This window comes from Branchiostoma lanceolatum, chromosome 2 (genome assembly GCF_035083965.1).
Source record: "Branchiostoma lanceolatum isolate klBraLanc5 chromosome 2, klBraLanc5.hap2, whole genome shotgun sequence".
Lineage (NCBI taxonomy): Eukaryota > Metazoa > Chordata > Leptocardii > Amphioxiformes > Branchiostomatidae > Branchiostoma > Branchiostoma lanceolatum.
The window spans coordinates 38,143,916-38,162,969 of NC_089723.1; the positions used below are offsets into that span (position 1 = coordinate 38,143,916).

General features: G+C 41.3%; 2 protein-coding genes across 2 annotated transcripts in view; both read left to right on the top strand.

Moving 5' to 3' along the window:
* Positions 1-19,054, top strand: part of LOC136428971 (zinc finger protein basonuclin-2-like) — a 133,543-nt gene that overhangs the window by 4,022 nt on the left and 110,467 nt on the right. The window lies entirely within an intron of this gene.
* Positions 7,271-19,054, top strand: part of LOC136428969 (centlein-like) — a 56,892-nt gene continuing 45,108 nt past the window's right edge. Inside the window, exons 1-2 of the mRNA XM_066418820.1 lie at positions 7,271-7,365; positions 18,463-18,572. Of these exons, the coding sequence (XP_066274917.1) occupies positions 7,277-7,365; positions 18,463-18,572 (199 nt within the window). The 5' untranslated portion in view covers positions 7,271-7,276. The remainder of the gene's footprint in view (positions 7,366-18,462; positions 18,573-19,054) is intronic.

Sequence of the window (19,054 nt, forward strand, 5' to 3'; positions counted from 1 at the left end):
CAAACCTGTGCAAGTGACCACCTCTACATAAGGACCACCTGGCCAATGTGACCACTTTTTGGTGGTCCCTTAAATAATTTTCCCATTGACACAAACATCAAGAATCCTGTCCATAGTGACCACCTGTCCATATAGACTGTATCTAATCAGTTCAATGAGTGGTCTTCTTGGGCAGTTTTGAGGAGATGAATTTCTTCCTTTACTGCAAGTTTTGTTTATTATTATTTATTTTGATAATCGTTTCCAGACTTTTTGTGTTAATCTTTAGGCGATATCCACAACAGTATCAGCAATGTTACCACTTTAACCCCCAGCCTGCTATGGTAGCCATTTAGCACCAGAGTTGTATTGGTTATGGGGTTAGGCAGTAGGGGGAAGGTTAATGTTATAGGGACATACAGACAGACCCAAATAGGACAGATCAATCAAGTAAAACCTTAACGGCAGAACCAAAATCTATAAGTCTTTGCTTTTGTTACATCTCAAAGAAGTCAGCTAAGGTTATTGATACAAACTTTCATCAGGGATTATGGCGGTAAAAAGTTGTTCAATGACACTGCATTAGATAGACGGGTAAAACCTGTTCAGAAAGCACTATTTGTACTGTATATTTTTATTTTCTTTATTTGAGCTGACCATATCATTCCACTGATTTTGCATGTCTCTAAAATCATGTTATATGCAGGAGCACTCATTTTCAATCTAAGTACAGACAGGGCTCGAAATACTGGGTCCATGATTGTGCACCTTTGTGCACCCAAAATTGTAGCTGCTGTACACCTAATGTTTAGTTTGACTGTGGGTGCACCAGTGCACCTAAGTATTTTTGTAGGCTATCGATAAAATATTCTACTGTCCGTATTGTACACAAGCGTGCAGAATATTCTTGAAATTTAAGTGTCAGAGAAAGCAACATAACCTTTAGTTAGTTGTACCTTGATATTATTTTTTTAAAGTGAGCAGTAGGGTTAATGTTATGTTTTGCTGATCATGGCATTCAACTTTATTACTTACGTAGACTTCGTCTGACACATGATGAGGCAGTTCTGTTGGCCCAAGAGGCTTGGTCAAAATTCTTTCTGTGCTCCAAATGTTTTTGGTTGGGTGCACCAGTGTACCTATTCCCAAATATGAATTTTGAGCCCGGGTACATCAGGGACATTCATACAAACCCAGATAGGACAGATGAAAAGGAAAGACTGTTCCTGAGTAGCAGCTGGGCGGTGAACTGTACTTAAAAAGACGCCTTCGTGATGAATGGGTCAATTTGGGCCAGTCGCTTCCTTTGTCCTCTCACAATTATACTTTCCCATTTTCCCTGTTGTGCAGTTTGCACAGGTTTTGAGCACATGCAGATCTGTATGTGATTGACCTGCCTAACTCAGATTTAGTATTCAATATCCACAAGAGGTCGTCAATACCCCACTGTAAATTTGCAAGGCTGGTAGGACGCAGAATTAAGTTAAAGACATTTGTCCAGGGGCCTTATTGTTTATTTCAGATTTTAGCATGAAAGTCCATCTACATTGGTACCAGAAATCATTCTCAAGCGAAGTTGAAATGTGAAATCTCCAACAAAACAGACGAAAAATTTTGGAAAGTGCAAATTTGCTTCAGAATTTCAATTTGATGGTACAACTTTGCTGGAATGACTTTTAAAACAAAGCCTTTGCCTGCTTCAACCACCTTTGTTATGATATATCACAAATTAAGAGCATAACATATTATACATTTTGTATAAACGCAGGGGGAAACACAGTGTGTCTCACCCTGAATTGTGTATAGTTCGTCACATTTTTTTAAAACAAAAATTATGTACATTGACACAAACAATTCTGCACAAGTCATGCACTACCAGTGGCATACTTTAGAAACAGACATACTTGGCCTTGGAGTTGCTCCCTTCAGCCCTTAGTGCACTGCCCCAAACTGAAGCACGCTTGCAAGTGGGAACAGAAATATTTTTTTTACTGTTTATTTTTATTGTACAATTTTGCTGGTTAACTTAAAAACAAAGCCTTTGCTTACTTCAGTCACCTTTGTTATAAATTTTTACAACAAACATCATGTACATGCAAAACGTACTTGTAGTTGGTCCCTTCCGTCAGAGCACCCGGTGATCATGAGGCATTGCCCCACACAGAAGCGCGCTGTTGCACGTGGGACCGGAACTGAAAGGATTTTGTTTTTGGTGTTTATTTGCTTGTACAATTCTGCTGTTTAAAAACAAGGCCTTTACTCACTTCAGTCACCTTTATTATATATTAAATTTTACAAACGTCATGTATAAAATGTACTTGGAGTTGGTCCCTTCAGTCAGAGCACCAGGCATTGCCCGACACAGAAGCGCGCTGTTGCACGTGGGACCGGAACTGGGGCAGGTAACCGGGGGTGAACTTGCCCAAAAGCAGAGGCCAAATGCCAATTGGAGAGGTGGTGCAAAGCAAACTGTGGGAACAAAGTTAAATACACAGGGAGGTCAGGGTCATGCCCAGTCAGTATTAGCAGCCAAGGGTAAACGCTGGGGAGGGAATTACGCGCCAGCGGGACTCTATTACCGCAGCAGGAGTTGTGTAAACTTCCTCGTAGGGACCTGAAGCATCCTACAAACCAACAGAAATATAGAAAAATTGTCTGATTTAGGGCAAATTTTAAAACTAGGCCCTGAAAATGTAGCACTTATAGGAAGGCCTTTCTGTATCATACTGCAAAAGTTGATAATGTTATTGTGAAATTGTTTGGTTTCACGACAAATTTGACTTTTGAAAAAACTGAACAAATGCTAGCTTTTCAAAATAAAGGTTTATCATTTTTCTTTCCCTTCTTAGTCAATTAAGTCAATGATATTTGTGATATGCCAACCCATTTTGTATGTGTTATTTTTAAAAATTCAATCCTCAACTAAGATGACACATACATATCCAATCTAACAGACTTCTACATGTAGGTAAAATTGTTTGTATCTTTGAACTTGTAATGTAAAAGTCTCTATTGTGGGTGCAAGTTTGATATAGGCTTAAATTACCATAAACAAAAAAAAAGATATCCCAAATTTGGTTTTTGTAAATGTTGAATTACAGTTGTTATAGATTGGCATGTATGTAATGAAATTACATTATTCTTGCTACATTATAGAAAATGGCTCATTAAAGGCACTATTTAACATGATGATGATGACTGTTTTGGCCATTATGTTTATTGCAGGTGAAAATTGATGCATATTTCCCTAAAGTTTTCATCATTTCATTTTATTGCTCTTGAGTTACAATATAAAGTAATGTGACTTTTACATAACTATAATTATTGTAATGCGTGTGAATCATGTAATACAAATTATTGCATGTAATATGACATGGTCACAGATGTTATTAATTTCTTCTGTTCAGATGAAATATGGAATCATTATCATAATAACTTTCTTATTGCAATATTTATGAATATGATTTTCATAACATACCTTTAAGCAATTTCTCTTTTATGGTAAAGTTCAGGTATTGAGTTTGTCACTTGTTTTGTCAGTGGGTGGCACTTGTTTTAAGATGAAACAAAAATTCGTAGATTAATACCGCCCAAAATGGACCCATTCGATAGTCTTTCAGTCTATAACCTGTTCAGGAAACATTTTCTGAAGGTCTTAGCAAAACAGCATAGCCCTAAAAGTTCAGATATTGAATTTGTCACTTGTTTTGTCAGTGGGTGGCACTTGTTTTAAGATGAAACAAAAATTCATAGATTAATGCCGCCCAAAATGGATCCTTTTGATTGTCTTTCTATAACCTGTTTAGGAAACATTTCCTGAAGGTCTAAGCAAAACAGTATAGCCCTAAAGTGTACAACTGTAGGCACCCTGTGGACGTGACATCATCATGTGTGTTTATAATTTACTATTTTGGAGTTATTTGATGCTATTGTCTGATATCTTCTTTAAACAAAAGGTCAGGATAGAGCATACGAATCTCGGCTGATTGTACAAAAGTGGCTTCTACAATACATATGTCAAGCTTAATCTTCTTAGCCCTACACATAGGCATATTTGCTAATCCTTAAAAATTTCATTTTGTGTCATTTTGCAAGCCCTTTTGTTTGGGTTTAATTGTAGTTATGATGACATTGTGTAATTGTAACTACTGTAAGTAAAGCTTAATCTTCTTAGCCCTATATTTTGTAGTCCTTGCCATTTCGTGAGCCTTTTTTCTGAGTTTGACATAATGATTATAATTATATAGTAGCTGTAACGAAAGTGGACTCTACAAAACAGAAGTCGACCTTAATGTTAATCTGCTGAGACTTGGACATACACTTATTTCTAGTCCTCTTAATTTTGTATCTGGAGCTGCAAAAGGAAGGGACCCCTTTTGTTTGGGTTTGGTTGTAGATATGAAGTGTAACTGCAACGAAACTTAGTCTGCTCGGACTTGAATACAAACAATTATTTTTCAATCCTTTTCATTTGTGTAACTGCAAACGTAGTTACCCTAAGGGTTTTTGTTTGGGGTTGGTTATGGACACGATTATTGTAACAAAACAAGTCAATGGTCTCTCTAGACTTGCATGAGGCATATCTTTTAATCCTTTTCGTTTCATGTCTGTAACTGCAAAGACAGCAACGCTTTTTGTTTGGGAATGATTGTAGACCTGCCGATTGTGTAATTGCAATGATACAGAAGCCAACTTAAATCTCTTTAGACTTGCACATTAGGCATGTTTTTAATCCTTTTCATTTTGTGTATGTAACTGCAAACGAAATGCTCCCTTTTGTTTGGGTTTAATTGTAGACATGATGTGTACTTGTAACGAAACAGAAGCCAACTTTAATCTCTTTAGAATTGCACATAGGCGTAGTTTTTAATCCGTTTTACTTCGTGTATGTAACAGAGGAAGCAAGCCTTTTTGTTTGAGTTTAATTGCAGACATGATGTCAGCAATTACTCGATACATGTCCATCTGCGTGCTCCGTTAAAGGCACCCGCGTGTGGCGGTGCGCCAGGCAAGCAACCGTTATGGACGCTCCAGTGTCAATTGTTCCGGGGACCCGTGAAATCCAGCAGATGTGTCGCCACACAATGGAGCACGAGGATATAATAGACACGACAATACTGCCCCGAACAATGGGACAACGGCAGGGCAGGCTGCGCTCTCTACACACACCGGTCCCCCGAGGGGGGCATGTTTAATATGCTGTCACGCTGAGTCCCCGGCAGGCCTACAAAAGGAAGATTAATGTCAACATTACTTACATGCCAAACAACTTTTATCGATTGCCATTTCAATAATTAACATAAGCCGTGCGTCCGGACAGACTGAATGTGCCCCGATACACCTGTTCTATAGGGACAGGGAGTACCAGGATGGAGTTGTCATTGTCCTGTCAGGGACAAGCATGCATTTCACTACATGTTGTGAGGAAGAAATGAATTTTGTTTTGTTTCTATGTAAAATCAGTTCTTATAATGGTCCACATAGATGATATTTGCAACCTTCTGACAACCTCTAGTATAGATAGTGCATAAAAGAAATTCAGGAAATTTGTTAAGAAACTGGTTACACATCTTAACTTATTATAACTTAACCAATGTGTTCATAGCCAAATCGTCTTTCTTTCTATAACATGCTGTTGTTGAACAATTATAGCCACAGAGACAACTGCTAAACTACATGTAGGCTTTAGTTCAGGGACTCAATGGCTCACAGCCAGGAATGGAGTTTCATTGTTCTGTCAGGGACAAACATGCGTTTCATTACATGTTTTAAGGAAGAAGTGTGTTTTTTTTGTTTCCATTTAAGAAATCAATTCAATCAATAGCAAGGGTCTGCGTAGATGATATTTGCAACCTTCTGACAACCTCAGTCTATAGATAGTGCATAAAAGAAGTTCAAGAAATTGGTTATTATAATAAGAAACTGGTAACATATCTTAACTTAACTTAAATCGTCTTTCTTTCTATAACATGCTGTTGTTGAACAATAGCCACTTTAAGTGACAACTGCTAAACTAGGCTTTCAGGCTCTACATATAGTAGTATTTTATTAGTACTCCAGTTCAGGGACCCAGTCAATGGCTCACAGCCAGGATGGAGTTGTCATTCTTCTGTCAGGGACAATCATGCATTTCATTACATGGATGGAGAAAAAGAAGTGAATGTTGTAGTTGTTTCCATGTCAAAAATCAATTCTTATAAGCGTCTGCATAGATGATGTTTGCATAATTCTGACAACCTATGTAAGACTTTGTGTTTTAAACCACAGTCAAACCTGCCCAATAAGACCACTCAGAGGACCGATGAAATCTCTGGTCTATGTGGACAGGTGGTCGCTATAGACAGAGTTCATGATGCTTGTGTCAAATTAATGGGAAAATTATCTAAGGGATCGCCGAAAAGTCGTCACATCGCTCAAGTGGTCCTTCTGTAGAGGTGGTCACTTGCACAGGTTTGAATGTACCATAATGAAAGTCACATCAACAGTGTGGCAGCTCCATATTGTGAAGAATATGTTTCTCATCAAAATTTCATGAACTTCAAGCAATGTCACTTTTTACAACATCCCAAATTCAGGGCAGTACTAGTGTAGAATTGTTTGTCCATAGACAATGATGAAAATAATCCATTTCTTTGATATATCAAAATGGTAATAGTATTATGGAAGTAAGTGTTGTAGCCATGCAGTCTGGAAGCTTTGTACCCAATATCTGTGCTTACATTAACTTTTCTGATCTTGATGAAGATAACAGTCTGTATATCTTAATGATATGTTAATGTTTATATATAATGTTCCTTTCAATCTTGAAATTTGTATGTCTGTATGTTTATACAAATGTATGTACGATGAACCCTGGTAGATTAGTTGTGATACGACTAAAGTCTATCGTTGTAAACGAATAAACAAAGTGTTGGTTCCTGGCTGGCAGAATACCTGATAAATCTAAACATTCAAGGGCTTGTGCCACCAATGACACCAAAATACAGCAGTTCCTGATCACATTCAATTATCATTCAACAAACACAGTTGACACATGTTCTTTTCAGTTGCAAACAGTGTGTCATTATATACAGTTGAAATGTATTAAAGGTTTGCTTTTTATGCTTCTCAAAACAACGTTTTACTCAAGCCATGGTACCAGGTATAATCATTAAGTGATTATTTTCAGATTCATTTCCTATTAGGGAATACAGTAGCAGCTGTTTTGTTGGGAAGATGTCCATGTGTATTTGGTGAATGTTGTTATGTATCATCATAGTTAATGTTTTACTTTCTGTATACTGTCCAGTGTGCAGACATGAGGGAGAGACTGAGTTCCTCTGACCAGCAGCTGGACCAGAAGAACAGAGATCTGGACAACAAAACTGCTGACCTGGACAGGACAAGGTGTGTTTTTACCTTCGCCGAGAAGGTTATTATGTTTAGCCATACCTAGTATGGTATACATAGTGATGTTCGTTCATCTTCTTCTCTTCTTCTTCTCCTGCCAATATCTTCAAATGGAATCTACTCCGTCATTTTTGGGCCAAACGACCTGAAATATTGGCATGTAGGTAAAGATGGCAAATACCCTTAGGTGATTTAAAATTTCTTTAAAACAGGCATTAAAATCATTTTTATGGAGGTTTTTTTGGGCATTTTCATACAATTTTTATATTTTGTGGCTCCTGTGCCATGGTATTGCAAGCAAGTGACCTGAAATTCGTTACAAGGGTGCCTTGAACATGTCCCTACAGGACTTCAATCACAATTCTGGTGTACATCACTTCAGAATGCTTCATTTTGGGGACTTTTGGGCCCATTTTCAGACAAAAAACAGGCACAAAAGGGTATCCCCGTTCCATGTTCTATTTGCTGCTGGCCAAGGAATCCATGTTCTATCTAAGGATCCACGCGTTCCATTTGCCACTGGCCAAAGAACGCGTGTTCTATTTAGGTCACCTGAGGTCTCATATTGCAGGAACACACGCAAGCCTTTGCAGTAAGAAGCTCTTGGGTCTCGCAGAACTTGTAGAGAGAATTTTTTTGCACGGAGTGATTTTGGAACAGTCAATTTATGCATCGGGAGGGAGATTGGCGAAGTATGATGCTCTCGCAAATGTTGCCTTTCTACATGCAGTTAATATTTCGATTTGCCCAGGCATTATTCTGGGACAGCCCACTTCTTGCATGGGGAGGAGTATGGCTAAACATGCTGTATTTGCTCAGGGGCAAATGACGGCCTTTCTAGTGTTTTGCACAGTGTTTGTGTGTGTCCGTCCGTCCATCCGTCTGTAAACAGTATAACTCGAGAATGCCTGGATGGATTGTCTTCATATTTGGTATGTGGGTAGGTCTTCTTGAGACCTCAAAATGAATAGATTTTGGGCCCCCAAGTGGCTTACTATGGTACTGCAGTGGAAGTTTCGGGTTTGATATCTCGCTTTTTGGACATGCTATGGTCATGATTTTTGAGTGGTAGATAGCTCTTGTTTTTTTCTATTATGATCATGTTCAGCTTTTAGATGTAGTATGATGTGGTCACATTTGCTGTTGGTTGTCGTGCGATTTTGATGGGCAATTTTCAATTAGGGTGTGACAAATATCCAACCACCCACAAGAATCTAATTGATTCTAAGGCAGCCTTTGAATTTTGTACGTATGCACGACTTATCCAAGAATCCCCCGTTTGTGATTGTACAATGATCATGCGACGAATATGACCAGGCCCTAACTTTAAATATCAGGTGTGCTCTTATACTTTCTCTGTGCCACCTTGCACTTAAACGTGAACTGTATGACCGACGGAGGCCATATATATGGCTTTGCATAGACCTGACAAGGTTCTTTTCCTTTAACCCTGTTCGGCTTATATTTGTTGTCACTTGTGTTTTCTATGCTAGCATTACAGTCACATTCGTTATAGGTTTGTTTGTTTGTTTGTTTATTGTTTATTTGCATGTGTACAATATAAAACAAAGATAAATAGAGCAAAGAATACATGCAGGGGAGGCCAGAAGCCTATAAGGCTTTTCGGGGGCCTCCCCTAAACTACACAAATGGAATTTTTACAAAATTATATATAATCAAAACTAAGAAAAATTAACGAAAGAAGAAATTGGAATTGTAACATAAATCCTAATAAAAAAAATAGGTCGTTGTATGGTTTTGAAAATTTTCAAGCAAAGTGAGCCAAGAACTGACAAAGGTCTGAGGCAGCCTTTACTATAAGCTGAATTTTGTACAACATATGCACAACTAACCCAAGAACACCACAACGCCCTCCCACCCATGCATGCTGCAAAGGTCAACTCTTACCAAGAAGATGTTTCAGAAAAGTCTTTGGACATTTTCCTAGTCTTAAAACATTTTGCCTTTTTTATATACCAAACCTGTCCAAGAAGACCACTCATGAGCAGGGGAACAATAAAATCTGTGTGGACAGGTGGTCGTTATAGCCAGGAATTATTATGCTTTTGTAAATGGGGAAAATTATCTAGGGGCCCACCAAAAAGTGGCCAGGTGTTCCTTATGTAAAGGTGGTACACTTGTACAGGTTACACTATGTTATCCTTTAATGCATGCTAAATGCATTCTCCTTTCAAAACCAGAAAATCCACATCTTTATTTATTTTGTGGAAGTTTTACTTCTGTCTGAAGGACACACAGGGCCGAAAAAAGTCGTCAAGGAAGTAAGAGAGAAACCGCCACGGCCATTTGTAATTGACAGCCAGATATAAAAGTAAGTGAATGTCTCCAGTTGTGAAACGTTATCTCTCATAAGAGTTTCCTACGCCGAAGTTCTGCCGTCAGGGCGAAGAGGCCGTCTGCCTATCATGCTCGAGCCAGGCAAAGTCTGGACTATTAAAGTTATCGAACTCGCTTCATGTGCCCTGCCCCGCTACTCAAACCCGCGACCTCTTGAACCAAGTGTCTGAGTGATGTGCTCATTTCTCTAGGATTATGGCTGTGACTGAATAGTGTCAGTGGTCTTTATTAACACCCGGTCGTATGAAAGATAGTTTCCTCGATATTGGTAACATTATTATTTGCGAGGAGATTTTCGTAGATAAATTCCCGGCGTACTATGAGCAATAACCAAAGTTTCTGACACTCGGCGGCAATGAAGACAAGTGAGTATGAGAAAAATATGTAAAGTAAACGACTGGCCGCGCAATATAGTGATCACGCTGTGCGGAACAATCTGTCACGGGGGGAGCAATAAAGCAGTTTAACAGACAGTTTGCTCATTCCGGAGACGGTTTCATCATTTGAGGGTCTGTTATGTCAGCTTATTAACTGTTTGGGGGAAATCGCTACGTGTGTGCTAGTGCCCCCAGAGCGGACGGCACCGCGTTATTGAAGTTCAAGGTATAATTGATTTTCTGGCAGCACCTTTGTTGCCGCACGGCAGGATGGCCGCGTATTGACAGTTGTGCCTGAGTAGTGGGCACTAAATTAAACATTCTGTCATGTCGAATTTGTTGCCGGCAACGTCTTCCTCCTTTCCTCTGACCGCCACTTTATCCCAATTGATCTCTCTCAATTATCAGCGTCCGGAACTGAACTCTGCTGGGCTTCACGAGGGAGACGCGTTACCCGGAGTGACAAGTGCCTTCCCAGCTCCGACTTGTATCACTTCCGATCGATAGCTGACATAAAATCTCATCGTCAGGTGACGGGCAAGATGTCTGATTTATGCTGTTAATATTCCCGTGTTTTCTCTAAATGAGAAATGGTCGGAAACGAGGATATTCCTACAGCATCACCTTCAGGATGGAACAGAACTTTTAAATTAGTTACACTAACTTAAAGAATAAAGCAGTTTTACATGCCTGGTGTTGATGGTGCAAATGACAGATTTACTTCTTGCAGTATTTAATACAGTAATTTCTAATAGCTTTTATACCTAATAGAATGAATGTCAATGCTACAGTGTTTTACACAATTTACCATAGACTTCTCTAAGTTGACTCTTTTGTAATGAATACAGACTGAAAAGGAAGATGTTTTGAATTTCGTTTTGGATTTGGCCAATTGTCATTGTGGAAAGTGAAATCTAACCAAAATTTATGTTATACGGCAAATAGACACATTATGAGATGCAGAGGCTGCTGACCTTATAATATAAGTGTCTGCTAACAGAGTAAAAAAGACAGACTAGCAATTTAGTCTAGTAGTAAAAATCGGTTTCCAATTGCTACCCCCCTTGCCAGCCTAGTTTCCAAAGAAATTGTAGAATTTTGTGTGTCAATACGATTTATTTATTTGTTTCTTTGTTTCCAAGAACACAATGGATTTAAGTACTACTAGTAGATTCTATTGCAGAACAAAATGACCAGGTTTGCCGCAGTCAATTTTATGGAGTGAATGCAGTCATATTCAAGCTTCCCTCCCTGCCCTTTGCTTTACATAAATCTATGTCCACTTGCCATGCTTTCGCCTTTCGCCTGTCCACATAGACCAGATTTTATCAGTCCCATAAGAAGGGGTTTAAGTGGTCTTCTTGGGCAGTTTTTCAATGTCTAACCAACCTACAGTTGAACAATGTGATTCTGTATCAATGACACATTTTTATAAACTTAAGTCACACTGTATACCTAAGGACCTCCTTGCTATATGTTGGATGTACAAATGTAGGATAGCAATAAAGTGTGTCAGATTCAGTATCAAATATACATGTAGATTATGACCTAGTGTCTTGCAGGGAAAGGGACTGGGTAGTAGTTGACAACTGTGGTTAAGCCCCCGTCACATATGAAGAAATTAGCTCGGCCGACTTGTCGGCGAGCTCCAAATGGCGATTTTCGGGCGAAGTACGACCGACGTCCTGTCGATTCTACGGGCTTCGGGCGAATTTTCGGAGCTCGGCCGACGTTCGCGTGTCACTGGAAGCTGCGCTTAAATTCAGCGAGGCCTCGGCGACGATTTTTGAACTCGCACAGCTCGTCAACAGTTTGCCCGTAGCTCGCCCGAGCAACGCCCAGCGCTCGGCCAATATTCGGGCGGGCATCCGAGGATTTTAGACCCGATTTTTGGTCGGTCGGAGGTCGCCCGAACTCTTAGGCCTCGTGCGAGCCTCGCACGGGCCTTGAACAATAATCGGACGACCGTCGTCAGTGTTCCGGCCGACTCATGAAAAGTAAGGCGTGCTTCGGGCGAGCGTTGTGCAGGTGTTGATGGGAGCTTGGACGGGCCTCGGCCGAACTCCTTCTTGTTTATAGATAAAAGGAAACGACAGTTTGGTTTATAACATAAGATGATAAATGATACTGTAATATTAACTAATGCTAATTTCAACTTGTCGAAGAATGCTGCCAAACTTTTCTAATAAAAGACAATTCAATGCAAAGTTAAATTTTCATTCAAAAAAAAAAAAGTATAAATAAAATGTTGACACCGAAGACGATGCTTCTTGTTTCTATTTTGGTATTGGTTTGGATGTTTCAATTTGTATATTAATGAACTGGGGCTTGACTTTTGTGAGGTTTGACTACACTTCCTGAGTTTTTTCTCCACAAAATAACTAGTTGAAAGTCCACTGAGTCATTATAGATCTATGTTTGTCTGCCGAGGCACGCCCAGGCGTCGGCAGGGCGTCGATAGGCTTGTCAACGGTCGGTCGAAGCTCGGACGGCGTTCGCCCGAGCTTCGGTCGATTTCTATTCGGTGAAAATTTTTGGATCAGGGTTAAACGACTGATCTGTTGACTTTGTGGCTCCTGCACTTGTATTTTGATTGGTCTATAACAAAATTCCTCTTTATGTGATTATTTTCAGTGTGCCCACCTACTTCACTTGTGCCCTACAGATTTGCCACAACTCAGAAAGTAAAGTTGGTCCAAATTTGAGATTGTTACCAGGCCATTTGATTCTAACTTCGTCCGTGTCCAAGAGATGGTACCGTCTTATGTGGGATTTATGATTATTAGCGTTCGACGGACGTCGCCCGAGCTCTGTTCAATTTGTGACGGGGCAGGTTTTCAGTGAAAAATACGGCCGACGCTCGGGCGAATTTGAAATTCGGCAAGCTTCCGGCGATCTACAAAATCGGCCGATGCTCGCATGAATTGTGACGCCGGCTTTAAGGATTCTGACGATGTTTTGTGTCAAGCTTCTTTCTCCAGTCACAATATGTAGTCTGGCAGTTTCAGTATTAAATTTAAAGGTAAAAAGTGACTATGGATGACCCAGTGTCCTGTATGTGTGTGCAGGGAAAGGGACTGGGAGGTTAACAACTGTGGCTAAGGATTCTGCCAATGTTTTGATGCGTCAAGCTTCTTTCTGCACTGACATGCATGTTTGTAGGATGGAATTAAAAGTCTCCCAGTTTCAGTATCAAAGGGAAAATGTGACTAATATGGATGACCCTGTGTCCTGTATGTGTGTGCAGGGAAAGGGACTGGGTGGATGACAACTGTGATTAAGGATTCTGCCGATGTTTTGATGCAGTCACAATATCTACATATTTGTAGGTTGGAAGTAAAGTCTGTCAGTTATAGTATCAAAGGGAAAATGTGACTATGGATGACCCTGTGTCCTGTATGTGTGTGCAGGGAAAGCGACTGGGAGGTTAACAACTGTGGTTAAGGATTCAGCCGATGTTTTGATGCACCAAGCTTCTTTCTGCACTGACATGCATATATATATTTGTAGCATGGAATTAAAAGTCTCCCAGTTTCAGTATCAAAGGGAAAATGTGACTATGGATGACCCTGTGTCCTGTATGCATGTGCAGGGAAAGGGACTGGGTGGATGACAACTGTGATTAAGGATTCTGCCGATGTTTTGATGCAGTCACAATATCTACATATTTGTAGGTTGGAAGTAAAGTCTGTCAGTGTCTGTATCAACGGGAAAATGTGACTATGGATGACCCTGTGTCCTGTATGTGTGTGCAGGGAAAGGGACTGGATGGATGACAACTGTGGTTAAGGATTCTGCCAATGTTTTGATGCACCACAGTCACAATATCTACATATTTGTAGGTTGGAATTTAAGTCTGTCAGTTTCAGTATCAAAGGGAAAATGTGACTATGGATGACCCTGTGTCCTGTATGTGTGTGCAGGGAAAGGGACTGGGTGGATGACAACTGTGGTTAAGGATTCTGCCAATGTTTTGATGCACCACAGTCACAATATCTACATATTTGTAGGTTGGAAGTAAAGTCTGTCAGTGTCAGTATCAAAGGGAAAATGTGACTATGGATGACCCAGTGTCTTGTGTGTACAAGGACTGGGTGGTCGTCAACTGTGGTTAAGGATTCCTCCCGAAGCCCGGCTGCCCGTGAGCAGGTTCCTAACCGAATGCAGGTGCTAATTTGGGCCTTAACCTTCAGTCCTCCTTGACGCGCCCTGCAAAGGCTCCAACTTAACCCATTGCCCGGGGGCTGCCCTTTCACACTCCAACAGTAACCTTTTTCATTATGGGAGAACTAACCATTCTCTCACCTGGAGCCTGACCTCTGTGCACCCGGGTTCAGAGGTGCTCTTTTACTCAAACTCGGGCGAAATGGCCTCTGCGCAGGGGGCAGCCCTGCTGAGATACGGCCTTTTTATAAGCTTAGACAGGTCAAACTCCCCAGTGTGCTCCCGCTCCATGAAATGCCACTAGTTTTCCTGCCAGGGCTCTCCGCTGCTTTTCCTACCAACTTCATTAGAGCCGTGCTTCCCCCCTGAATGGCGGGATCTCGGGAGACTGACGTTTCCATCCGTGTTTGAAAATGAGATCTCTTGTTGCGAGGCGCGCACATTGTCTCCTTGTTATCACGGCATCCATAAAGATGGTGGGATGATATTCATCATCTCTTTGTTGGCATGATTGACATCATTTATGGCCATACAGGGATGTAGGCAGAGGAGTCATAAGCCGGAGCATGGGTCAGATATTGTCTAAACTACGGACACAGGGCCATCACAACTCTGCCAACGCCTCTTTGGCTCTCTTTGTTGGGGGGAGCAGCTTTGGTGGCTTTGAGTTCACACAAAAGGGGCTCACAGGATATCGGGCCTGACCAATATGGGCCCACCTCACATCCCTGACCACTAATAACGCGGCCACTAATGATATACGACCTTCGTTGCAAATGAGACCCCTTTCCATAAAAATGACTGCGCGGCTACTTTGTGGAAGTTGTGCTTCTGAGTGGTCTGGGCCGCACAAAGGACGCCGTTGTATTGATGTTTCTTTTGTAAGAAAAGTTTGGTCGGACGTAACATCCCGAAGTTGACCTTGCGTCGGAAAGGGGCTGACCTTCAGGCCAATACAGGCTGTCAGCCTCCCCGGCTTTATTGAGTCATTTAGTATCTCATCTCATGCCAGTAAAGGCCATCCAAAAGTAGCCTTTTGTGAGTCTCCTGTGAGCATGTGTATTAAGGAAGCCAATCGAAGCGAGTGCCATCAATTCACTCCATCCCACCCTGGGGCCTAATGGTCAGTTGGAGGCTGAGGCCAAGTCGTCAGAGATAAGAGGATATGGATTGTGGCGTGGGGGGTTCGACAGGCATCACACCAGGCCCGTATCTCCCCCTGACCCACAGTGGTGGTCTCCTGCTGACCAATGCCAATGAACAAAAAACAAGGCCCTCTTTCCACTACTCTGACAGCGACGGCGGAACGAACCTACAGCGACCAAAATTGGATCTGTGTGACCTTGCAATGATTTTGTAAATGGAATTTGACGCAAGATGTAGAAGTGTGATTTAAAAGACAACTAAACACAAAAAATTTGTTTTTTACCTTTGAAATTCGTTGAGCAATCTCAAGGGAAAAAGGGATGTAAAGCACCCCTTGCAAGTTTGCTTTGCTCCGACCAGTTCTGTCCAACCTTGATTTCATAAATGGAATTCAGAATTTAAGATGTACAAATATGATGGAAAAAAAGACAACAGAACACAATCATTTGTTCTTTATCCATGAAAAATTTGTTCTTTTCCGTGATAAAATTCATGCGGCGATCTGTCAAACATGCCTCGAGTTCAAAGGGGGGCCTCGAACACTCCTTGCAAGTTGGCTTCCCTCGGTCCAGTTCGGTCGACTCTGTCCGCACCGCACCTGACACCCGAGTAACCACTCACGCGCCCGACCTGATCCCTAATATGTCCGGACCATGTAATTGCTAAGGTTTGGCTACGCGCCGGTGTGCAAGGTATTAATTATGTCCCGCAGGCTACATTTATTCAAAGTTGGATGGTTTTATCCCTGGCCGGACCGCTTTTGACCTCTGCCACGGTGTCGCCACCGGGACCTGGCCATAATGCTAAAACCTGCACTTTCCATTCCTTCTTGTTATCTGCTTTCTATTCAAACAAATGGAGATTTTGATTCATGGACTTCCGTCGTTAGAGCAGAAATGCGAGGGTGCTAATATCGATCGATAGCTTGCCAGTCCGAGTGAAGCTCTCTTTATGAAGTATTTTTGAAAGTCATTGTGTTATTAGACCCATTCCCCCATTAAGCCCTGGTCACTTTGCACATGCGGTCTCCGGGAGACGCACCCGAAAACGGTGAAATATGCATTTTCGTTGCCGGCCGTAGACCGAAAATCCTCTTATGACCTAATGGAAGGGTAATGGACACAACAGTACGATTTTGCACATGCAGAAGTCCACATCCTTCATATATCCTGAATAATCTTGTTTCAGGGCAGCGGCCATTAATTCGGCACCGCACATTTCCCATGTGGCCCCGGCAAAATTTCGCTCCAACTTACGCAGCTATAAGTCCGTTCCTGGAGGGATTCAGCCGCTGTCGACTTGTTACGCAGAACCTCGAGCCGGACCGGGGAAGTTATTAGAGTTGAATGTAAAGTTTTAAGGGTGCAATCATTACGTGGCCCACGATTGCCGGCGGCGGCCTTTGCCGATGGAAGCATCGTACGCCTAAGTGGGCAAAGACGCCATTTTGGAACTGCCGTTCGTTACTGATAGAAACACCGAGGGACATTTCATCTCTGGCGCTCTCCCGGAGTTATATCAATCTCGACTGCTAATAACAAACTTCTGAGTCGCATTTGAGATGATACGGACGACAAGATGCCTCCTTGTAAAACGGTCACGTAACGCACAGCCTTCCAGACGGCACCATATATTACACAAATGGCCCTTGTTCACGACGCGGCATCCATCGTTATATGGAACAAGCTTTTTGCAAATATGATAAAAGTATGTCACGTCAATTGCGGTGATTTATATTCATTTGAGGGGCGAAGTTATGGAAGCGGAGACAACTTTATCTCACGGCGCTGCACCGCTGACGAGTTGAGAGATATTGTTTCGTCCACCAATGACCGTCCCACTAATGCGAAAGTTTCTTTTCATATTTTATTGATGTTGAGATGAATAAAGCCCAGAGCCAGAGACTTTCCGGTGGATCGATGGCGAGTTTCATCAGGGAGCAACATGGTGTGATAACGTTTCCCGTACATTAGCTCGCTTTGTACTCGGTCAGCACTCGGGGTGGCAACGCACACAAATCATACATGCATTGTGGCCTCTGTCAGCCTCAGCAGAAGTTAAGTGTGCACTCAGCAAACATGCAAGAACTTTTCGCTGCATGGTGGAAACTTTTCTGGACTGAAAGCATTTGTCTGTTCTGTACCTGTGAGTGTGGGGTACGAAATGCAGTGCTATAGAAAACTTAATATGTTTATGTTAATTGTCTACTTGGAAAGCAAAGTGTTATACTCTTACTCCTACAAATGTATGTTGATGATGTATGGTATATCTTGTAAGATCCACTATTGCTGTTAACCTGTTTTTCTACATGTATTATCATGATTAAGTTTTGGTATCATTGCAAAAATTATTGACTGGGTTAGTTACTTCATAGCAGAGAACTTCAGGTCGTTGGTGTCATTCAATCTCTCTAGGTTTTTGTTATCTGATACTTTTATGAAAACGAAAATTTGTCCCGAGGCTAGATTACATTCTGATTTTGATTACAGTCGAAATTAACTGCTGCCTTTTCTCTAGAAAAAAATGGGCGATTCCCTCAGTTTCCATTGCAAGTAGATGCACATGGGCTTTGATACAATGTGCTTTCTTTCTTTCATGTATACATGTATCAGATCATGGCTATGAAAAACACTAGATGCTCATTCACTTAAAGAGGCTATGGAAAAAATGTTTAATTTGTTACTTCTATTTCCGCTCTCTGAAGAGAAAGACTATGGAAGCTGAACTCATTCCACCACCAGTGGACTACATGTAACTTCCTACTGTGGTGATCTGTGTGGTCCAAAGGCTATAGATTGAAATGGTGATGGCACCGCCCCTGTACACTAAAAGATGTGGCAAGGACTTGTAACTACTATTTCAGTTACCTTAAGAGCAAGACTATGGAAGCTGAACTCATTTCACCACCAGTGGACTACATGTAGCTTCCTAACTGTAGTGGCCTGTGTGGTCCAAAGGCTATAGAAATGGTGATGGTACACTAAACACACCCCTGTACACCAAGATGTAGGAAGGATCTGTAACTACTATTTCTGCTCCCCACATGCAGGAAGGAGTTGGCTGAGCTGCAGAACACCCACAGGCTGTGCTCCGAGCAGGCTGCACAGCAGGCCGAACTCATCAGGCAGCTACAGACTCTACAGCTCGACACACAGAAGGGTCAGTCTGGAACAGCAACGTCTTTATTATCTTAGTCAAGAAGGCTATGTTTTCATGTGTGTGTGTGTGTGTGTGTGTGTGTGTGTGTGTGAACAAGATAACTCGAGAATGCCTTCATGGATTGTCTTCATTATAAGTTCATACTTGGTATTTGGGTAGGTCTTCTTGAGACCTCAAAATGATAAGATTTTGGGCCCCCTACTGGCTTGTTCATGTATTCGTTTTATCTTGAAGACAACTGGGTAGTAGCCTGCCGCAACTCAATGAAAGTACATTAATGTTCTTTACTACTATGAGGGTCCATGTCACTTTCACATTTACAAAACTGTAACATCTTCAATATAGTCACTGTACTTTAATTCACTGTACAGGTAGATTCTCGTAATTGTTGAGTTTTTTTTTTACTTCTATTTTTTTAAAACGTTTTTGAGTAGAAAGCTTGAAGTAAGCAATGTGCTTCTTACCCAATGCTCACAAAATAT